At 45.2% G+C, this 24,758-nt stretch overlaps 2 protein-coding genes across 2 annotated transcripts; one reads left to right on the forward strand and one right to left on the reverse strand.

Moving 5' to 3' along the window:
• Window positions 1-818: 818 nt before the first annotated feature.
• capn5a (calpain 5a) lies at window positions 819-22,751 on the reverse strand. The gene is made up of 13 exons (XM_062552139.1): window positions 22,585-22,751; window positions 20,190-20,362; window positions 13,987-14,118; window positions 7,968-8,176; window positions 7,173-7,365; window positions 6,270-6,463; window positions 4,686-4,763; window positions 4,215-4,410; window positions 3,975-4,097; window positions 3,568-3,764; window positions 2,985-3,106; window positions 2,652-2,788; window positions 819-2,544 (listed from the first exon to the last, which is right to left on the reverse strand). Exons 2-13 carry the CDS (start codon window positions 20,352-20,354, stop codon window positions 2,362-2,364), a joined length of 1,929 nt encoding a protein of 642 aa, XP_062408123.1. The 5' UTR covers window positions 20,355-20,362; window positions 22,585-22,751; the 3' UTR covers window positions 819-2,361.
• Window positions 9,112-9,716, forward strand: ompa (olfactory marker protein a). Its single transcript, XM_062552140.1, has one exon. It carries the CDS (start codon window positions 9,117-9,119, stop codon window positions 9,600-9,602), a length of 486 nt encoding a protein of 161 aa, XP_062408124.1. The 5' UTR covers window positions 9,112-9,116; the 3' UTR covers window positions 9,603-9,716.
• Window positions 22,752-24,758: the final 2,007 nt, after the last annotated feature.

A 24,758-nucleotide genomic window follows, 5' to 3' on the forward strand; every position in this document is an offset into this window, starting at 1 on the left:
CACACAGGTGAGAGGGCTGTCCACTGATGGTGCGCGAGGTGTGTGTGCGCCCCGTGTGTGAGTGTATGTGTGTGTATGCGGGTGTGTGTTGGAAGTGTGCGGGAGGCCACACAGGCACTTGCTGCCTGTGCTCTGTGAGGTATTAGGAGTGACACGGCAGCCCTGTCTCATTCACTGCCACTGATCCCCCTCAGGAGAGGGAGGGGTTAGGGCAGGCACGCGGAGAGAGGGAGAGAGAGTATGAGAGAGAGAGAGAGAGAGAGAGAGAGAACTCTGTGGGGTGCATATAGTGTGGGAGGTCAATCTATCATTCTCAAATGAGAAACTACATTTTTTCTAACCCTGTGACACACAGAGACACACATGCGCTAATTTAACCCCCCCCCCCCCCCCCCCCCCCCCCCCCCCAACACACACAGACCTAATTTACCCCTCCTTCCTGATAGTGTTGTGTGGAAAAGGTCACGGCTTCCCCTTCTGTCAGGGTTGTAATTTCACTGGCAATTCTTACGCATCAGCGACTCTTATGGTGCAGTCCAGGCCGTGATGGTAGAATGCACAGACAGCTGTGCAGCAGGGTCTACATCCCCACATCCCAGCTTCACCCAAACCTGTGCGGGCTGGATAGAGCCCAGTACAACACTACAGCAAAAATGTGTCTGATGAATGTTTGTACTCCTAACAGAGCTGAGGACATATAACATAAAATGTCGCTTTTTAATTACGCAATATTGTATTGAAGTCGGTAAAGAAGCAAATCTGTGAATTGTCAAGTCTGGAATGATCATCTGTTAATGCAATAAAAACAAGATGCAATATTTTGTGAAAACAGGGCACAGAAATTTGCATCCCACATTTGTATCGGAGTTTATTAGGACTAACCAGCTCGCTGGACTTGATTGACACGGATACACATAAAAGAGTAAAAAATAAATACTGAGATTATAATGTACACAATTGGGACGTACAAAACACAATATAAAGTAAAACAAACTAAAAAATTATAAAATCCCCATAAAAGAGGAAATCAAAATGTCATTTAAACATATAAACGACCAATGGCAAACAAATTATGTCCAGCCCCTGTCACTTTGAGTGAAATCATAATCATGAACAGATATTCATATTTATCTTTGCCCATAATATAAACTACAAACTATGTATGCAATACAGGAGTTTCAACTGACTTAACAATAACTCACTCCTTTGTAAACAAAAGCAGTTGTTTATATGTGTAAACAGGCTTTTTCACATATGCTTAGGCCAAGCCTGTAAGTCATTTCATATAAGTAGTCATCTTGCATGCATTTCTTCATTCGACAAATGGTTGGAAAAACAATGATAAAACCACGAGAATAAAAATAAAAATATGTAAATATGCCACTTTCAATAGATCTATCTGTACTGTAATGTTACAATCTACTCATCACATGACACCAACGCACGAACACTAACTGCTCTCAGTGAGCGCCTTCGGCCATGGCACACGCTTCGCTCTTCAGCCTCTGCATGAGAGGAAAACAACTAAGGGAGAGGGGCCACAGATGGACAGAAAAAGACTTCGTTTTGCACATTCATTCACCAAGGTGGCAAACATAATATCCAAACTGTACGCAAAACTCAACCCAACCCCCCCCAAAAGCCACCACTGCCCCCCCCCCCCCCTCGGTGGGGCAAATCTGCGACAGCGTCACATTGTGTCCATTGGTCAGGGGGAGCCTCAAGCCACTGGGCCCTAGAAAAGAGGCCCTGAGAACTGCACATTAATCCAGCGCAGCCCTGGATGCCGGAGGGGATCAGGTACTTCTGTGGTAAGGTACAAAGATAAGCTGTGGTAAGCACTTGGCAAACAACTGAGGCAGTTGTAGCAGGGAGACGTTTTTAACCCTGCGTGACACTCTTTGGTCCCATACATCGCTTCAACAAGTAGCTACACACCTCGGAGACGTAAACAAAATGAAAACATAGCCTCGGTAGAAGGAAATGTTTGGCAAACGTGACATTGTATAAAGTTATTCTCCTCAAAGGGACGCTCAAATGTCCAGTCTTCCTGGTTGGCAATGACACTTTATTTTGGCATGCTTCCTGTGCCGCTAAGGACAACACTGACGAGATTGTTTTTGACTGTAAAAGTTGGTGGCGCAGCAGGGACTAAAAGCTCATTCATCTTCAATGGAAAGAGATCTTGTTGGGAAGGCATAGTGATTCTCAAGTCCATAGGCTGCCACCGATTCTAAAAGAGAGAGTAGCGTAGAAAGGTATAGGATATAGATAATGATGATGATGATGATCAGAGATATGTGTGTGTGTGTGTGTGTGTGTGTACATGTGTGTGTGTGTGTTGAATGTATGCAGCAGGACTCAGATGTTAGTAAGGACGTCGCTGGTCAGAATTCGAACAGTAAGAGTGCCAGGGAGGTCGTTGCTCTGCTGGTTGCCACGGTCGCGCAGGTGAACAGTGTGCTGCAGCTGTTGGTCGTTGGGGTCGGCCTTGAGAGACACCTGACCCAGGAAGGAATCTTTGATGATGTTATGGTTCCAAATCTGTCAGCAGATTGAGCAGAGGAAGGAGAGAGAAGCACATAGTTATTACCAAAATGGCTGAAGGAAAAAGTACTGATACACACAGACGAAGACAGAGAGGAACCCACCTCTATGAGGACTCCCTCTTTGGCCTTCTTCCTGTAGAAGAGTCCCTTGACATCAAACTGGGGGTTGCACGTGTCTTTGAAGACTGGTGAGCGCACCTTCTCTCCCTCACAGCGGATGATCACGTAGGGGTCTGAGGCTGAAATCAGAAGCAACACTCTATCAGGACTCACTAGTACTTCACTCCACTGCGCAGCTGTGTCAACTATAGTTTTAAAATTTAAATTTAAATTCATGCATGTTTCACATAATAACTCTGCTCTGCCACATCAAGAGTGTTCATTTTGTAAATCAAACATCATTATAAGTGTCCAGCAGAGGGCGCTGTAGTCTACCTCCATCTGAGTCCTGGGCCAGCAGGCCGTCCGCAGCCACCACATGGACCTGACTGACCAGCTGAGGGTAGCCACACAGGCCTGACCAGCACGTCTGGGGAGGCTCATCTAGCGTCAGCTCTCTGGGATCACACACACACACACACACACACACACACACACACACACACACACACACACACACACACATACGGTCATTGAGGGAGTATGACAGACACAGAGGATGATCATAATCCAGGAGAATCAGACTGTTTTGAGGATAATCTCTGATCTAGATTGTAGTTAAAAATCACTAGCCAAATCTCCTTACTTATCCAAATAAAATTAAGGAATCAACAAAATTGCCAACATGATGAGAACAATGACCTTAACAAACTTAACTCAGTATACAGTATAAAACAGTGTTAAACACAGAACATAAACTCTTCGGTAGTTTACACAATTCAGAGGTTGACACAATGCACAACACAATGTAATACAATGTTTACACAGTGCATCGGTGATGTGAAAGGAGAGGATCATCAACATGGAGGGTTGTCAGAGACACCTGCGGAGAGCGGAGAGGTGCAGAGTTCAGACCCACCTGCAGTCCGCCGGCACATCGGTGAAGAGCCGCAGCAGGAAGTCCCCCTCCGTGCCGGAGTCAAAGGTGGTGGGGATGATGACGTAGCGGCCCTCCTTCAGGTCCTGGCGGAGGAACACGCAGCGCGAGTTGATGTAGATGGAGCTGCCCACCTTCTGCTGATTGATGTGCATGCGATACTTCCTGTTCACCTCCACCTAGTGGACAAAAGAGGGATCAGCCTGCCGCAGACAAACCCTCGCTGGGCATCAGCCATAACAACAAAGGATGGAGTGCTAATATCACATCCCCTCACGAGTCCAGCTCATTTGGGAACACTGAGGTGGACATGAGTGTCCACTGAGCGTCCATAGAGGAGGATGAGTGAGAGGAGTCCACTGTGATCAGAGGACATCGGAGCTGCGTACCCGGTGGAGGTCAAAGCCGATGGCCAGGTTCTCCCCTTTGCCCTCGCTGGGCCGAGCCCTGCGGTCCCTCTGCTGCAGGCAGATCAGCACCTCATCCTCAGTCTTCGTCACGTCGAACACGTACTAAAGGAAGAGAAGACATACATAGAATTATGGCAAGTTCATTGTTTTACATCAATAGATAGATAACAAGATAGATAAACAGAGAGAGAGAGAGAGAGAGAGAGAACCCGGTGGTACCTGAGGGTTCTGTAAGTAGGTGGGTTTTTGGTTGATGCAGCCACCTGCGCGGTTCCGTCGCGGGTCGTCATGGGCACTCCAGGAGCCGTGCACCACCGCCTCCTCCCAGGTCTTGTGGATGCTCAGGTAGGAGGTGTTGATGAGCCGACACAGGATCAGATCGGTGAAGTACTTACAGAAGTCCTCAAAGTTCATCCTAGGGTCAGGGGTCGGGGGTCATGGAGAGGGGCGGGGAGGCAGTTAGGAAGGAGAGGGACCCAATGTTAACTTCTCAGGACCATTGAAACAACCACAGGGGCAAAGACACGGGTCACAGGGGAGGATCTGACACACGGCACGTCACATCACCAGGGATGGTAGAGAACATTCCAGAAATGCATCACGACTCAGGGAAAAGAGAAACATACAGAAATAGAAAAGTAGATTTCTAGGGTTAATGAATAAGAACAACATTTGACACAACGGGCTCACCAGAATTCCCCGTCGTCCTCTACGGTCACCCCCAGCTTCTCTCGCTCGCTTTTGCTCACCTTCTGCCACTCCTCAGAGCTAACACACACACACACACACACAAAGAGAGAGACACACACACACACACACACACACACACACAGAGAGACACACACATACATACACACACACACACCAGAGGGGCAGGCTGAGTATTAGGCATCTGAAAGCTTTTTGTGAATAATTTATGTGGCAAGTTATGAGGGGCCCGGCTGGTCTGGAATCAGATTTCCCCCTCCTTAATCATTTAAGGCTGCATGACACAGAGCAGAGGCCCCAGAAGAGAGGAGTGCTCTGTCGTGATTTCTCAGACGTGATTAAGGCTACCTGCTCTGCAGCCTGTGAGCGGATATTCAGCAAATTCAACTTGGCAGTCGACCAGTGTCGATACGCCAGACATTAAAAGGCATCGTATCTTCCGTTGGCAAGGAAGAAAATGCTTACAAAACAAGAAGTGTGCCATTCGGGGAAAGCACGGCAGCAGGGCATTTCCCAACGCTGCTCTTTATGTGATGATTCTTATTTCTCTGCCTCAGGGTTGTTCTTGTACTCGTTTACATATTTTAAAACACCAACAAACACAAAAAAATAACACCTGATGTATGCCATGGAATCAAGAATATATAGGAATTTTCCATTACTGTTATCTGCAAATTACAGACTTATGGTAAATATCAGAGCATTTGTTTGGTTTGATTTGACAACAACAGAGCACCAAGTACACATTTAAGTCTGTGTTGGGTTTATCTAAATGAAACAATCAGACAAGGGCTGTGTAGGCTGGGAGCCTGAGGGCTTTGAATGAATTTCACACCTCACAGTCTTCCTTGCTCGAGGTTATCAGAGAAAGTTCAGCTAAGCCCCTGTAAATTATTAAAAGCCTCAGGATATTACAAATGCAGCTAAATAAATAAATGCCCAACAAAACCAGACTAATTACAAACTATTTCAAATAAATTTGTCTGTATGTGCGCACTTGACAGCCCTGTAGACAGAAGGTTTGATTTGTTGCTAATGCAACAATTACAGCCAGCAGGTGGCAGTAGACCAGCGTGCGAAGCAGAGATTTTCCCACTGTGCCAAGCGTGATGAGATTGGGGGGAAAGGGTTCAGAGAGCGTGATGGCTATAGATCCTGACAGCCTGTGAGCTCCTTCCAGTGCTTACTCCTTGGCTTTGACTCCGCACACTCCAGCCACTGCTCTGGCCTTCATGTCAATATATTTTTCTGCTGGTAAACTAATTAAATGGCAACACTTGAGGAGCTCAAATTACAGGCATCTAAAATTAGAATCCCCCCCCCCCCCCCCCCCCCCATATTATGTTCCTACTGTTGAAAGGAAATTTCACATGGCACAATTACAGCGTTATTCCAGCAAAAGCATCGAGACCCACCACCACCCCTCCAGCATATTTCACTTTGTCCAGGTCAATGTCCCAAATTTAGGAGGTTTCTAGGTTTTGTTATGCACATATAGCCAGCCAAGGCAGACACCTGCTCCTGTAGAACTCCCTCCTGTGCTCTAGGGGGCAGTAGTGTGCTCACCTGTCGCTCCAGGGCCCGTTCCACTCCCTCTCTCCCCAGGGGTTCCTCATGCGGATCATGGAGAGCTTCTCAGACTTGAAGTAAGCCAGTAGGCCGTGGCCCAGCCTCACCTTGCGCACGTCTGTCACGCCGTACGCGTGACCCTTCACCAGGCCGCACTCCAGGCGCGCCTCCATGTCGGCAGAGGTGGTTGCCTAGGAGACAAGGAGAGCCGAGACGGCTATTCTTAGAACCTCTTCCGTCTTGCCCCTCTACGACGCGAACCACATGATTTTCTTTGCGATTGTTTCTGGGTGTGGAGGAAAGGAGGGGGGTGGGGGGGGGTGGGGTGGAATGGACAAATGTTGGAATTCTCCAGCCTCTGTTTAATTGAGCGGAGGCAATTGGATTTGCTAATGAGCAGGCTGCCAGGCGGAGCTCAGATGGAGTTACGCTATGAAGCTCCATTAGCTGAGCTGACCTCGTCAATCTCGCCAAAACACACCTGTCAGCTCCACTGGCCTGCGCGCCGGGCCTCAGGAAATTATAGGCTACTCACTCAGGCACACACACACACACACATACACACCGATGCTTAATACTGTGGTAAAATACCCCTGTCAAGCAGTCAGTATGTCAGCAAAAAGAACAAGAAAAATATAAAGGTGAGCCCCAAAACACTAAAATGATATACAACAAACCACTACTCCTATTCAGTGTTTATTCATGTTCATGCAGAGATGATACGCCTTGTCTGACTACTCTGATTGTGTGGTGCATAACAGGCACACTCACAGGCATAGCAGACATACTCACAAGCACACACAGAATTGCAAGCATGGGAGAGTTCACGCCATGAGGTCCTCCTCCCCACTGCAGTGTGGCTCTAGGCCTTAGTCCCTCTGTCCCGAGTGGCCCTCTTACCCGTATGGAGCAGCTGATGAGTCCGCCGCGGTTGTGGACCTTCAGCACGCGCTCAAACAGCTCGTTGCGGGCGGCCTCGTCTGTGGCAAACTGGCCCTCGTCCAGGTCCATGGGTTCCGAGACTCCCCCCGTGAAGTCCACCAGCGCGTCAGCTGTGTTCCCTCCATCCAGCGCCTCATAGCAGCCATACAGCCTGGTGGGAATGAACAGATAAGGGTGAATCCCTTCGTCATTCTGATGACTCAACTTACAAATATGAACAAATAACAATAACTTAAAGAGACCCTATGCAACTTTTTATTGCATTATTTTTATAGTCATAAAATCGCTTAGAAATCGTTGTTTTGCTTGACTGACCAGTTTTATCGAAAACAGTCACATTTCCTCCCGCCCCCAGTGTCCCTATCCGCTATTGCAACCTTGCAGTTTGTTCAGGAGACGATCGCTCCCTGTTTACATCTGGAAGGCTGAGATGCGTAAGGAACAAGAAGAACCACGCTTGCAATTTATATATTTATATATAGCCTATATATGTATAAATATACACGCTAAAGCTGTCGGGGAAGCTCTGCAGAGAAATATACAAGCATAAAACGAGCGAAAATGAAAAATGAAACCGAAACTTATCCTGCATAGTTTCTCTTTAACAAATATTTTGACAATATGACACCAGACTGACTATATTTATTCTTTTCAAAGTTTCATCCATATACATCCTAAACACAAATAAGTACGGTTCAATCCATTGTTGCTCACCAATACCTTGCAAATTGGCAAACTAGGCCGCTGACTTACTTGGCATAGGCCTTCTCCACCAGCGCACTCCAGAACTCGTTGCTGTCATTAGAGTGGCAGTAGACCAGGTTTCCATCAACGGTCGGCAGCCGGTCGTCAATAACCACGTCCACCCACTCGCCAAAGCGCCAGAACCGGAAGTGGAAAATTCCAGCATAGGATTGCGGCTTTTCCGTGTCCCATTCCTGCTCCTTCCAATCGGGAATGACCTGAAGACACACAAACATGACATGACATGTCGTAGCTGGTTAGAGCGCATAGACTTGATAGTAATATGGCATTATTACTTTTTCATAACCTTCTGTTGTAAGCAGTTGGGCTTGCCTGTGTCCTCAGTCAACCCCGAAGAGTTACACAATACACAAGCCGCAGTGGATGAGACAAAGGCAATTAATGGCAGTGAAGTGGACTATTGAAATGCCTCATTGGCACTCAATAGGCAGCAGACATCTATTAATGTCAATTCTAAAACCATAATGGCTCGGAAATGACACGCTGTGTAATGCATTCAGAACTTCTGATCTCCATTAGTTTTAGAGGAGAAAAGCGACAGATAAGCAACCTGACACCAGGGGGAACGGAGAACTTAAGTCTCTCATTCCCATCACAATTCCCTCAGCCCTTTCCATCAGTACACAAGCAGACCAGGTAGAACCGCTAATTGGCTCCCCGCGCCCTACGGGAATCCCCTACTTTGAGCTTTATTTGACGTCATTAGCATCCGTTGCTTAGCACTCCAACAAATGAACACACACATCACCAAGCGTAAATCCCTCCTCTTACCGTTTCTAACTCAAATTCTTTGCTCTGCGCGCATCAACACCACCCATCCAAACACACACACACACACACACACAGACACACATGAACACAGACACACACACACACATCCTGCTGCATGGTGTGACACAATCAATAACGTCCCAAACAAAATGAGCCTTTCTGCCCTCGGGGACTGATGGGGAGGGCGACAGCAACGGGTAGGTGGGGGGTGCAGAAAAACAGACCGAGAACCGACGCCGGAGATCCATTCAGAGCAGCCATCGCGTCAGAGAGCATCAACCTGCCCTGCCTGCTGCTACCGCCGAGAGAGCGAGCCAGTGAGTCTACCACAAGAGAGAAGAAGAAGCGAGAGCGAGAGAGCGAGCGATGGCTTCTGAGTTGGAGCTCACCTTCGTGGAGGACCTGCAGCTGACGGAGGTGATGCGCCTGCGCTCGCAGTCGCTGCAGCAGAAGGGCCTGAAGCGGCAGGACGGCGAGCGGCTGCTGCTGCCCTACGAGGCCGTCTACCGCCTGGACTTCTCCAACCAGGACCTGAGCTTCTGCCGCTGGGAGGTCAGCATGAAGGGCCACGGGCGCCTCGCCGTCACGGGCATCTCGCAGCTGTGGACGCCCGACCTGACCCACCTGATGACGCGGCAGCTGCTGGAGCCCAACGGGCAGTTCTGGCGCTCGGCCGGCGACCCCGACGACGCGCCGCTCAAGTGCCTGGAGGCCGACATCCAGGAGTTCGGCGAGCGGCTCGCCGAGCTGGCCAAGGTGCGCAAGGTGATGTACTTTCTGTTCGCTTTCAAGGAGGGCACTGAGAAGGCCAACATCAGCTGCTCGGTGGTGTTCAAGCCCAACTCAGCTTAGCCACAGGCACCAGACCCTGACCCCAACACGGGCTACTGCAGCCCCGCTCAGCAGGCACAGCTAACAGCTAGAACTCTTACTATGGATACTGTAGGTCTTATACCATCTGCTTCTGCTTCTATACTACTACCCTTCTAGTACAGATGTTCAGACAAATCTTTTAAGCACAGCCTGTTAGACAGTGTGTGTACTAACTAAATATTATTCCATATTACTTATTATTATATAAGTTATTACAGCAAATCTTTGATGTTACTTTAGTGTTTGGGGTAGCAGGACCAAAATACTAACATTTTTGCTTGGTGATACTTGAATCTTGAATCTCCTGTTGTTTGATTGCACACAACTAATGTTAATCAGAGCTAACCAGTAGGTGAATGCTGACTAAAATAAGATTTGTATAACTTTATTTGATTTGATTAATCCAAGATTTTTTTCTAATGTCAATAATCTATGCGATTTGTGTACAATGCCAAAGCAATTGCTATACACTGAGGGAATAATTGATCCCCATGACAGAAACTATGAGAGAAGATGTGATGTTTAACACTGCTAATTAAATTACTATTATTCTGACACATTCTCCTGCTCTTTATGCATGTTATATAGGTTGCATACGATTGCGTGCGCGTGTGTGTGTTTTGCATGTGTGTATCCATCATATATGCTGGGACAGCTACCTTCCTCTCTGTACCATCAACAAGAAAAACAAAAACAATGCTTGAAACAATGCTCTATTTTATTCCCAAACTACTTCTGCTGCATTAAGATAACATAAGGAATGTTAAAACCGAAACCTTATCGGAAAAACAAACAAATGACACTGATAATGGAACTCCCTCTTTGTGCCGCTGGTCAGGTCATAGCAGACAGTAGCTCAGAGACCAATCGATACTGGATGTCATCATCGGCTGAATGCTCAGGCTGACATACTAAGGACATACTGTACCACTCGGGAAAGGGTATCACAACAGGACCACTAAACTAAAATAATAAATCATTCATGATTAATGAATATCAAAGAGCTCAACTGTATGGCTCTTTGGTTAAGTCAGCGTACATGACCTGGTTTATGATGCTATAAAAGCCTTTTGCTTCTAATTTACAATTTGGAAGGTTACATCAGCAGAGGCAAAGTCAAAGATTCAGCCTGAGCCTGAGCCATTGGGTATTGGACAGAATTCTCCATCTAGTGAGCCAGCAGCATCCTGTTCATAATAGGCAGATTTTGAGTCCATTTGGAGGTCCCTGGTATTACTCCCCCCACCCTTGTTGAACTACATTACAATATATTGATACAAATGATTGACGAACGAGACACGCTCTCTAACTCAGTGGTGTAACCTTCACCTCCTGTCTTCACCTCTTGATTTGGCATCAATACTGTTGTGGGCAGCAAAACCCCCGCCCACGCCCAACACGACTATTCCTAATCAGTGCACACTCCAAACAAGCGCGAGAGTGTAAGTACGCCTACTGAGGCGCTGAAAGAATACTAAAAAGGCTACGTACTGCCTCGCCGGAGTGTCTGCCTAACAGACCCAGTTCCAAAACCACCTCACATCAAACAAAGACAATTTGGTGCACCAGTGAATGTTAATAAGGTGTGCTTGCTCTAAGACCGTGCTCTGCAGGTAGCGGCCATGCTTGAGAGCGCACCGTGGTGCTGCCTGGGCTTCGCTGCACACACACACACACACCACAACCGAGCCTCTCTTCGGGCAGCAACAGGAGGGAACGCGGAGGATGTGCGCCTCCTGCTTTACGGACGAGCGCTCGAGACGCGTCGCTAATGAGACCTCGGGAGGGAAAGGAGGACTCTGGAAGAGCAGGAATGCATACAGGAGCCTTGGGAGGCAGAGACGGAAGAGAGAAGGGGAGGGGTGTGTGTGGGGGGGGGGGGGGCGAGAAAGGCTATGGATTTATTAGCCACACACACACACACACACACACACACATACACACACACACACACACACACAAACACATACAGGTCAATAGGATGTGGGAGGACACACTCAGCCCTGAATCCCAACTCCAGTGACAAAACATTTTCCACTCCAACCAACACATCTCCACAACAAAGCACTCCCAGTGGTGCCAGAGGTGGATAGGGAGAGGACTGAACCCAGAGTTTGAGGTCACAATTCTGAGCACCTTAGTAACCTCAATGTCAGCTGGCCTTGGGCATTCATAATGAGCCAAAACGCAACCCAATAACTCCCTCCTCACACCATCTTGCATCAGCTATTTCTATTGTGTGGAACAAAAGCCTGAATCTTTTTCCTCGAACTAAGTCACAAGCCCGATACAATCCTCCGCAAGGCACAGCAACAGAGACAAAACAAGATGAGTTCAAAGAAATAAGGGGGCTATCGGTCTTCGGCCTGAATACAAATGGACTCAGGAATTCAGGCTGATTATTTTCTGAAGCTACTGCAAGACATCTGGCAAGCATTTTATTCAGCACCATTTCTCATCAGGGGACTACACCTCCCATCAGCACTGCAGTAACAAATAAGTGGTGGGCCTATTACAAAACCTGCTCGGGTTTTCTCAGAGGAATTCACCTGCACCACAGCTAGGCTGTACGAAGGAAGACACAATGCAGCAGAATGGTTCGTGATTGTGAGCCTCAAGAATTTGATCAGCCCAACATTCTTCAGCATAGAACGATTTCCTTGTGAACAGACCGTCACTTAAAAACAATGCACTACTGCATAGGTCGATTTAGTGTCGCTGCCTACAATTAAAACAGTTCTGGTTTATCTTGTATGAGAACACCTTTACAGTCACGTCTTGTTTGCACCTGTGAACAATGACCTGCATATTGAACATAGCCGAGGTATCTGGAGAAACACAAACATTGCAAAACATTTGGCTTCTGTCACACACACACATGCACACGCACACATACAGGCACACACACACACACACGCACAGGCACACACACACAGGCACACGTATACACACACACACACACACACAGGTGGCAAACGTGAACAGGACTATGGAGCTCCAGGTCTGCACTGCGGACTTGGATTCCCTATCCCCTGTGTGTCATTAGGACACTGGAGAACACACACACACACACACACACACACACACACACAGCACAGCAGCTGCTTCCTCTGCAGGCGACCGATGGCAGGAAATGGACTCCTGACACACTCATGCTCCCTGGGCTTACCCGCCCACACCACGCACGAGCCAAGCTACAACTGGCAGAGGAAACGGGCTCAGCCAAACACACAAGACGGCGGGATTGTTCTGCTTTTGAAACGGAGGATGTGCATGAACATGAGAAGACTTCCTCAAACATTTTTATAAAGTCGACCGCACTTCAGTTGGGCCTTCACGTCCATTAGGGTCCATTAATAAAGAAAGAAACAGTCCCCAGTCAATCTCAGTGAGTTTAGGGGAATGGCATTATGAATCATTATGAATTATGGCATTATGAATACCCACTGCTGTGGATATCAGATGTCCTCATTATGGAGTGCATCCACATTTTTGCTACTTTTATAAAGATTGTGCATTTTGCCCCACCCTAGAGTAAGCACAACGGCAAGCAGGAAGAACAAAGCGTATTTATCACAAGAGCCAGAGATCAGTCCCACTGGCCAAATGATTTTATGACACTGTGGTTATGGACCCTAGAGACTAGGGGTGGTGCACATGGAAAAAACAACTCATCATCTACCATGAACTACAATTTCCCCAAAACACTTTTGGAGCTCTCACTACTAGAGAAACTGTGATTCATGGAAATAGTGTTTTAGTCTTTCTCCACTCGTCTATGAATTATTCTACTCAAATTAGTCCAACTTCTAATGCTGGTTGGTCACTTCTTGTTTCAGAGTGATCAAAGGTTGCCTTGTTCTAAAGTCAACATCCCTCCCTACAGGTTTTATTAACTTGTGTTGACATTTGGCTGCTCCACTAATGCCCCGTTACCACGTTCACACAGTGGGAACCTGCGAAGTCATCCATAGAAAACACACCCAGCATATCCTTGACCAATCCCTAAACCAAGATAAAGCTGCCTATTTATCAAAACATGCAATGTGTTGACCAATGTGTTGGTCAATGGCATTTCCCTATCTCTCTCTCCCCCTATCTCTCTCTCTCTCTCTCTCTGTTTCTCTCTGTCTGTCTGTCTCTCTCACACACACACGCACACACACAGACACACCTCTCACAAATTCATGCACGAATTACCACTTCCCCTTACTGGGAGCAGACGGTGCTGCTATAACAACACATCCCAAAAACAGATGCGTCAGCACACTACCAGCACACTACAGCCAAAGACACTGACAGTTAAGGACACACACACACACACACACACACACACACACACACACACACAAAAAGCACTTACTTTCTGCCACAGCGACTCTCTGGACGCCAGGCTGGAGCACGCCGCCACAAACCAGCAGTTCCCCAGCTGGCCCTGGTGCAAGTCGTGAGCGCTGATCCCGTCCACAAACAGGTGCGGGTCATCACACAGCTCCTGACCGAGACAAAGGCAGAGGGCAGGAGTCACCACAGGGGGGAGAGAGAGAGAGAGAGAGAGAGAGAGAGAGAGAGAGAGAGAGAGAGAGAGAGAGAAGAGAGGGAGCAAAAGAGAGGGGGGGAGAGAGAGTCAAGGTTCAAGATCATAATACATACAGTACAGTACATACAGTAGATAATAATGACAGGGAGATGAAATGACATGCATCATGATCATAGTATCATCAGCAGTTGGCCATCAAGAACCAGGTGCAATGTAGCAGAGCAGCTTTCATGGGTCCTCCCCCTGGAATGTTCCCACAGTACAAGTGCCAGGGCATGTTTTGGCTGGTGCCCTCGTGGCTCACACCACAAGCACAGATAATAAACAGGTTGCCACCCAAACACACATGTTGGGGTAGGGACACGCCCAAAACTGCTCGGAGCTTTGCGGGCCGACGCTCTAAGCACAGCTTAACCCTGAGCCTCAGAACAAGAGGTGGAGGCCGGCCAGGAAGTAGCAGAGTACCTGATTGTCATCGTTTACCCGGAGCAAACGCAGGAAATCAAAGAGAGAAGGGAATGGCCTGGGGGACAACCCCAGAGAGACGCTACACACACAGGCTGATCATTTGAAGCAGCCTCTACAGTAGGCATGGCGTGACAATAAACAAGGCTGTGAGCACGCAAAACAAGGAGACAACAGAACACCCAAAGGAAACCACGCATTGAGGTTTCTCAGATCATCACTAGTCTGCGTGTGTGTAAGGCTGACTAATACAGTACCCCAAACCACAGCCAGTGCTCATGCCTGCTGTTAACCACACGCAGAAACATTACACAACAACACAATGCCCTCCTAAAGTACAACCAACAGGAGACATCTGCACCGAAGTCCCACTGTGGGTGTGCTGTCTGTTAGCCACTTTAGATAACGGCGAGTCCTCAAGTTTAATATCAATGCGAAATATCAGATGATATTTTCTAATTGTCTGTGATGTATCGCTTTTTATCATTTGTCTCTTTCCTGCACCCTAATTGCCTGCCTGGAAGCGTGACAAGTGAGAGAGAGAGAGAGAGAGAGAGAGAGAGAGAGAGAGAGAGTGTAGAAGTGGAGTAGGAGTCTCTTCTCTTCTCACACAGCTGACGTTATCCACCAGCCCCACTTCACTTCTGCTCTCTCTCTCACACTCACTCTCTCACACACACACACACACACACACACTGCCAGTCATTGTTGCAGAGGGTTGGACCAGTGGAACAGAACACACATGATTCTCATTTCATGGTGCTCCGGGCAAGACCTTTCACTGCTAAACAATTCTCCCACTCTCTTTTTCTCCTCTCTTTCTCTCTGTCTTACGCACTCACTCACTCACTCTCTCTCTCTTTTGGCTTCATTAACTGAGCATGGAGGGACAGTGGCAGCTGTTAAATAGCAGATAAGGGAGTGACTACATGCACAGTAGGCAGTGACTACATGCACACTATGGAGTGGCTACATGTGTGCTCAGTAAACAGTTGATACTCTGTGCCTTTCATATGCAGCTCTGCAAGAGCTGCTGTGCTGTTGTCGGTGTGGTTTATGATGACACTATATTAGGTGTGGTTTATGACACTATATTTGCCATGACGTGTGTAGAAACCAGTTATCCCATCCAGTCATCTGTAGCACCTAACTGAACATGTCTGATAGGCAGGAAACCCAGAATGAATACAAAATAACTCATTAAGTAATTTTGTATGCAGCTAAACAACTGAATACTGGGGTCGTATGAACTAACATGGCCCATCACAACCAGTCACCATTGCCTGATCATCTCAAAGCGCTCAATCTAGATTCATGGATACCAATACGGCTTCATTTTCCCTCTGTTGTGCTGCTAAATTAGGGCTAGGAAGCAAAGAGGAAGTATTCAAATCAACTGCCATATTAACAGGAAGTATTGGGAGAGAAATGCATCCTGTCCGTGATATACTATTATACTATACACACATAGTGGGTTTCACATGCACCTCCTTTATGTGATATGGTGATTTGGACTTCTTGACACTCTTAGGCCTGATTTGATTTGTACATCCACGTGCTTGGGGGTTTTTGGAGGGAACACCTGTTGAGTTTCATAACAACAAATCTCTGGCCAAATGGTGTCCTTAGATATTGAACTTTAACCCAGATATTCAACCCTTATTGAATCGTTTAGTTTTCAGAAGAATAACCAGTGTTACTTTATCCACTCTAAATATGTGCACACAGACTTTCTAGGGTTGGTTACTTTTGAGGATCCTTGATACTGTAGAATTATAAGGTATTCTTACTGTACTTCTGATGTGTTCATATGTTAGCCATAGAATATTATATATGTGTGTGAAATACCATTGTGCATTACTTTCTCTGTCTCCAGAAAGGCTGACTTTAAGCTCTGATATAAAGTGCACATTTAGGCCTGTTTACCACAAAGGCATAGCCTTCCTCAGGAACATCAGTCACAACATAGGCCGAGGGAGATAACAGCCAGAACTGTGTGTCCAGATTCTGCCACCTGGTCAGAGCAGGTCTTGTGCAATCGTTACCCCCACTTCACGTGGGCATGATTTCACAATAGCTTACTTTGTCTAAGGATTTGACTTTGAGACGGATCGAGAAGCCAAACACTGAGCATCTTCTGCAGAGATACTCCGCCGCCGACTTTTAGACTCTGTTCAGTTTTACTGTCTGAGACTTAGCCTGTGTACTGTTATCCACTGATTGTACCATCTACAATAAATCATCATCTAATCGCCGATCCTGATCCAGACGTCAAGCTTTATTGACCATCTACAATTCAGACATTAGACATTATAACTAAAACACAACGCAAACCACTAGAAAATCCAACAATACAGAAGGTCCTGAATCGTAATGGATCTATTATCTGTTGATAAAGTGAAAAAATGGTGCCAAGAAAGGTTAATAGATAGATGGTACTGTAGATTGACAATAGGTGGAGTTAGGGAGTATCTAATTAAGGACTGGGTGTTTAAAAAACAATACACTTAAAAAATCAATACACTTCATTGCTATAATACAATTTATGTGACAATGTTTCAAATCTTTATGCATATCATTTGTTTTCTTAAATTGAATGCACAGATTCTTGCAAATACATTAGTATACGTTTGGTAGTATAAGATGGTCCAGGATTTTCGTCTTTTTCAATTTGAGTAAATATGTGGATGGATACATCTTTCCATGGTTAGATTGTATGATGCAGATTTGTTGGGTGTGGCCCTAAAGTTAAGACACCATGCCCATCTGCCAGATTCCTTAGCTCAGATCTGCACTGAAGGTTCACCATTTTGTTTTCCAATATGTCATGCGTACCTACGAATGAAAAGACTCAACCCTAACACACTCCAAGGCCCCTGCTCATGATGTAATCCTGCTGCCCTGTCACTATGTGCATTTGATATTCCACAAGAAACAGAGGGGCTGTTTTATTTATTTATTTATTTATTTACTACAACTTTAGATAAAGAATACCCAGAATGCTGCAGCGCATGTGTCCATACAGTAGGTAATACTTCTAAAATGCCCTGAGGTTGTGCTGACTGCTCAAATGCTATGCCTGGCAATCTCTGTACCTGTGTTATCTTTATTTCTCCCAGTGTGTCTTGACTGCCGGTAGAATCCCCTGTTCTCCTTCTTTTTGGAAGACCACAACAAATCTAATAGTTAATGTTCAGATATCAGAGAGAATCTCTTTTCTATTCAATGCCACTGGAAATATTCAGGAACTGTTATGCTGTTGCTCAGCCAATTAACAGCCAGCTTCTCACAGCATACCCAGTCTCACAGAAACAACAAAATGGCACCAAACCCATCCAGCTTGTTGGGGATTAGCCGCTAAAGTTCCAAAATGTGTTAGGGATGTGGTTTCACTTCAATTCCCACACATTACTCAGCACCGCAGCTTACACAGAATCTGTCGCTTTATCCTGACGTAGCAGGGCACCTTGAAGACTTAATCATCTTATAAAACGGGGAAATCAAACAAAAACGCCGCGCGGCTGGAGATGCCTTTCACACCAGATGAGTAATCTACCTCCTCCCCTCCATAATGCCTTCAGTGAGGGACAGGTCCCTTTATGCTGTGTCAAGTGCGACTTCAATTGCAATATCACTGATGCAATCAAGTGACACGCCGAAGCCTTATTTATGCCCTAATCACTGTAACAGAGACTGGACATCTCTCTCTCTCACACACACACACACACACACTCATGCACACACGATGTGGGCATTAAATGCAGTTGGGGCAGTCGTGTCTGTTCATAGTGATGATAATTAGCTCATTGTGATGCAAGGGTGGGGAAACAGCTCACAGGAAGCTGTTCGTCTTAGAACGCGAGGGTAGGAACTAGGAAGGCCTTTTCATACAAAAATGCTCTAGCCGTTCACATTGCTTTCACATAGAGCAGTCGTAGGTTAATATACCGATTATCTATACATAACATTGTTATTTGCTTGTTTTGACCATGTCTACCATATGCCACCATTTGTATGCTGTGATATGACACCATCTATATGGTTTGAATAATAATGGGACTCAGAAAGGCTTCACAAGTTGAAGCGTCACACTGCAACTGATGGAAATTCCCATACTGTTCAATGTAACTCTTTAAGGACTAGAAAAAATGCATGATGTGGAAGCTCTCACGCAATGCTACATCAGCCATGCACTCATTACCATACTCTCGACCAATCATCATGTTTTATAATGACTCGTCTAACCTGCCTGCTCTACTGCCTTAGGGTCCATAATTTCAAATTCACCTACTTCCTCCCCACAACCACCATCAGTTTGGTTCCTGTTCATCATCCAGGGGGTAGGCTGCCCCTGCCAGCTCATATCAGGCTGCTAGGTCGAGCCACTTCAAGACCTAGGCCAATAATGGGGCCTATGCCAAAGCCTTTATTCTGTTAACTGTTAATCTTACAAACCTTGGCAAATTCTATGCAAATTAAATATTCAAATGATAGCTCCTCTAAAATGCCATAATCCATCAATGATAAGGTCACAAACTCAACAGTTAACCATAGAGGCTTGCTGGATGTCTTTCAAAGGCTGAGGCTTTTAGTTTATCAGAGGAAACGAGACAAGAATAACTTGTACATTTGGCTCCAACATAAAAAACCCTGTCATGTCTACAACGGAAATTTCATTGAAAAATGAAAGCACAACGTTGGAACTCCTTAAATCCCATCTGCTGGAACTACTCTTCTTACACGGACAAAAGGCTTGGATTCTGTTTGGACACTACAAGTGATCAACAACCCAAAACTAAACATTTAAAGAATGTAAATATTTGAGCGTGATCAAGAAGGTATGTTCCACTATGCACAGCATTCTGTTTGCCTTTCCCTCTACCTCTGACCTGAAACACTAACACACCACACTCAGAGCTACAATATTTGAACAAGGTTGGGAATCAGTAGCTTCAAGATTCAAGCGCTCCTGTTTCCTACTATAATCCTGTTTGTATACTTCTGAAGTTGAAGTTTGCTAATAAATAATGATCGAACTTGTTTTCCATTATGGGTTGTCTTTCATTCAGTATGACGCAATGAAAAAGATAAATACAGGCAAGTACTGTAATTGCTCACTACTGTTAGTCATCACCAAAGTTGAAAGAGCAGGAACAACCAAAAAGTCCCTGCCCTATCATAAACAAAGGGAGTGTAAATACACTCGAATCTCTGGTCTGAATGGACGGAACAAATTATTTACGAGTTGCTATTCTGAAGACCAAGTCCTGTGTTAAGTTCAAAGACTTGTTTGCAAACGCACAGTTTAAGTTAACCACTCACTTACCTACCTAATCACCTTCCTCAACCAGTATTCTTCCAATTGCCTGGTCTTATCCATCATCACCATTATCCATACAACTCTCTAAAATAATGAATTAGGCCACCTTCTAACAGATGATAATAAAAGGACATTAAAAACGTGCAACTTGTACATCATTGAGTATTCTCCCAGCTTCTGGGCAAACAGGGAACATCTCATCTGTTCAGTTGGGGGAACAGAGTCCATCGAGCATGCTCACCTTCGGCCTCTTCCAGTGGACTCTGCCGATGCGGTTCCCCTGGTAGAACAGAGAGGCGTCTGTCGGAGGGAAGAGCGGGTCCTCGAAGAGATTCTCGCTCTGTTGGCACTGGCTCTTCAAGGCCGAGTACTGCTGGCCCTCGAAGCCCTTCACCGAGGAAAACATACTGCCACCTGCGAAGCAACAGACAGACAAACACACTTCAAGAGCCATGCAGGCTTCAGGGCTTCCCCTGATAATGACGAGCACAGGAAAAAACACAGGTCATTCTCCAGCCTAAGCTGGCCCTGAAAGAGAATAGAACTACATCCCCAGAGAGAAGCATGTACAAGTGTTGCTCTGGTTAACTACAACTGTTTTTTTTTTAATCCAGTGGAGACAGAGATTTTTCTCTTCCTAGTGTGGAAGCCCAAACATTTTAGTTTTGGCACAACATCCATCCGCTTTACTACATGGTTCCAGCATTAGTGAAAGCCAGCAATACACCACTTCTGTTCATTATGAATTTATAGAGTTAAAAACATGGAAATCAAGCCGCACGCAAACTACCACAATTCTCCAGCATGGGGAAAGATATTTCCGCAATGATTGGTCTGCCAGGACACCCGGTTTCACTTAGCCTACCAGAAAAAAAAACCTCAGCATTGCACTCACAATACTATTCAAAAGTCCTGAAGCTTTTAGCTATCCATTGGTGAGGAGCCTTACAGCTGACCACACAAGACAATGGACATCAAATATTAAGATGAGTAAAGGAGACACAACACATGAGAGGCACCTATGCAGTATTCTCTAATTGGAAAAATATACTGTAGCTGTCATGAAATGGGGTTGTTTACTGATTGGAATCAGGGCATTCTCTGCAGCGTGTCTGTAATTAGACACATTCCTGGGGAGAGCAGGATAATGTGTTTTTCTCTCTGAGTAGCTTCCATTTTTTGTACCGTTTCCTTGGTGCAGAGAAAACATTCATTGTCTCCACTCTGGCATACGCTGCAGTCAAGAGACTCGAGAGATAAAAGTGCAGCGAAACTTTCTGCTGTGTACACATCAGCGTTGTTATGCATTTCTATTGAGTAATTAATTTAGGGCTGTTGGAACCTCTGGGTAAACAAGTCCCATCTGTTAGCTTTCTGCGAAGAAAACCCCAAACTCTCATAGTCAGGGTCCATGGATACAGGGTGGATAAGAGATATGGTCATGTGTATTGGTAATATAGTTACTAACATAGACAATAGTCCCAGTTCCAAAATTACAATATGAAACCAGTCTACAGAATGTCTGACAGACTCTATTTTGTCATAGCCTATTTACAGAAGGTTTGAGTTTAAAGTTACAGTGAAATTCAAAACCGACAGTAATATTATAAGAACAGCAAATATGGGCATATGATAAGTTCACAAACACACATTTTATATTAACTTTGGCTTGATAGTCAAGGTAAACTGCCAATGTTTACATTAGAAGACTGACTGTCCATGAATTGGGAAGTTTTGGATCCCCTGCTCCCCAGTCCTACAGAAAGGTGCTCTCTCATAATGTGTCATCTCAAGCACTCTTATTTACTTACAAGTAGCCTACCCTAATAACAAAGAGCAATAGGCTACTTGCAATCAACTTAATCAGGAGGTTCTCTGGAGTTTTTCTGAGAGACAGTAAGTTCCTGTTCAGATTGATTCTGTGCCTGTATGCTAGATGTAACTCCTCGAAGGCTAATAATCAATCAGAAACCATAACCAATTAATTATTTGCAAGAGGTTCAAGATGGACAAAAGCCAACCGGTTTTACATGTAGCCTACATTACCAAGAGCACCGTCTGCACGCCATTGACTATGGCTTTCGTTCACTGTCTTCAAATCATGCAAATGCTAGAGACATGCATTAGCCTACTGTACAAGGGAAACTGTAAGCCACAACAGTGAAGCCTACTCCCGTGCCATCCATCAAAGAGGGTCCACTGCTACTACACTGCAGCGATATGGATACAGTTCCATCTGGACGGAAAGCAAATCTCACCATTAAATGCATGTTACGAATGCCTTGGCATAGTACAAGCTCTCCAATTTAGCTATCCAAAAGCCCTAGACATGTTTCCTACTTAACCACTGAGAGATGAGAGAAATGAAAGAAGGCTTAATTTTAGGGAATCGAAAATGTATTTGCCCATCAGCATCGACGACAGAGCGGCATGCCAGGAACATTTATTCGAACCATGAAGGTGTAGGCGACATCATCATCTACAGTGTAATTAAGAAGGGGGATGATGGTGAATGCGCCGAGTAAAGGGAAAGTGTAGTTGTAGGTGAGCAGAAGATATTTTGCATATTATTACCTACAGTGCTAACAATAAAATAGGCTACTCTGCCTCGTTGTGAGTTTGGCTTGTCGACTCACCCCGTTCCTTATTCCACTATTAGCCTATGTTTCCTCGTCCCTCGGGGAAATCCGACAACGGCTTTGCGTGGTCCCAAAGCTGCTGACTGTTCTGCAGTGCGCGCCGTCTTCCCTTCTGTTCAATTTGTTTTTGCTTTTTTTACACACAAGGGAGGAGCCGTCTTGCAGACTCTTCCACAACTGAGCATGTGCTATTTCCTCACGCTCTCTATACGCTAAAAGAAAAATACGAGAAAGGGGCGTAATTGGCTAATTTTGCTTAGTTTTCCTCCAGATTATTTTATTACTAAACGCACCTTCGTTTCATGGAAATAAAAAAAATACTATGTCCACTTGGTAGCCAATACAACTAAACAAATCTTAATTCGCAGCGACAAAACCATACTAAGCAGTTGAGTATTAAGGACGGTGGTGGGCTAATTGAAACAAAAGCCTACACAGCCTCCAAGCAAAATGACACGTTTCAAGCTGACGTGTAACGATTGACAGTAATGCGTGGTTACATTTACGCGACATAAATAACAATGTAATTGCACATACCGGTAGGCTAAATAATAAAAGTGTAGTGCGACCTCATGTGGTCAAAACTATGTATCTCATGATTTAGTGTACCAGCTAAACGGACTCGCGCTCTCCGATGGCTAAGTGACACAGTGACACTGATTGCACAGTTCACATCAAACTCGGTAGAGCAACCTACCGCACCAGAGGAAGCTAGGCTACGGCCACTAGTATGAACGAATTCAAAGCTTGGATAAGTTGCCAGTGTCATAATAACCGTCACAATCAAACCTGCTTAGCCTACAGTTGATCTGTCAAATTATTGATGGATCAAATAAAATGCACAAATAATGTAGCAAACATTGTTTGAACGCGTTCTGGTAGCGCAAAGGCAGGCTGGAGTAGCCTACGCCAAGATAAATCTGGCGAGAGAAGCCATAACATTCACCTGAATTTTTTTGAAGTCATACGGGGCCATATTAGTAGGACCCACCAGTCATTAGGTTTATTGGGCAACCAAAATAAATAGGCCTATATATTATAGCCTGCCCTAGTCAAAGTTGCACACAAAGATTCAAAGAAAAAGTGCATATCGGTATTGTTAAACTTGATATCATTATGCATATTTCATATATGATGTTATGCGATTGAGACCCTACATTGTAGGCCTATATGGATGTTTTGGTGCCACATAAAAAAAAGTTCAATACAGCCCCACATTTTAATTCATAACGACCGAATCATCTAATAACCAAGCAGCATGTGGGCCTACAGCAAACAGGCCCCGCCAACTTGCTGATTCTGAAACACTAAAATCATCGCTTAATTCTAATGGATAAAAAAAAACACCTTGGAGGCTCAAGACTCTTATTACTCACTTCTCAAGACCCATTTGAGCTCACTGGACATACCCACTGAAAAACTAGCTGAGGGGTCAAGCATCACAGAAGCCCATCTGGTCCAGAAGGTCCTACCAGCATGGCTGATGGGGACCATGAGCCAGGTTCATCTTGACTTTGGCCAATAGGACTCTGCTTTTACTACCATCAATTTGTCAACCACCACCATGTAAAACCTGGTTATTAACAATTAACCTATGTTTTACATTTATCATAATATATTCATAATACATGAAACAGCAATACCAAGCATAGCCTAAGGGTCCGTGTAACGCCATACGTATTTTCTTTTCAGTGTATTGTAATGTTCATTTTTTCAAGAGTGTCACTGATACACTGAAATAAAATGTAGACTACATCCTTTGGTCATCTTTCCACCAGGCTAGTCATTCTCTTTGCACCAGCAAGTCATTCTCTGTCATACCTGGTATGTAAACTATATTAACTATATTGTAGCCTGTGTTATCACCTCTCAATGCCACATTTGTGTTTTAAGATAGGTAATTAGAACAGAATAACTTGGAAAACAAAGAATATGAACATATGTTCAAAATCGATAACCTAATAAATAGCCTAGATGTATAGCCTACTGATGACCTATAGTCTATCTACCTGTTGAAATTATTGTCATCTATCAAATAAAATCTCAGTAAATAATCTGCTCTAGTAGAATATTGACATAATACACACATAGGCCTACAGTATAAACATGTGATGCACCATCTGCACATTGTGTACACAGTGACTGCACTATTTGACCTAAAAGGTTAGACA

The sequence above is a fragment of the Sardina pilchardus genome, chromosome 13 (assembly GCF_963854185.1).
Source record: "Sardina pilchardus chromosome 13, fSarPil1.1, whole genome shotgun sequence".
In the NCBI taxonomy this organism is placed as follows: Eukaryota; Metazoa; Chordata; class Actinopteri; order Clupeiformes; family Clupeidae; genus Sardina; species Sardina pilchardus.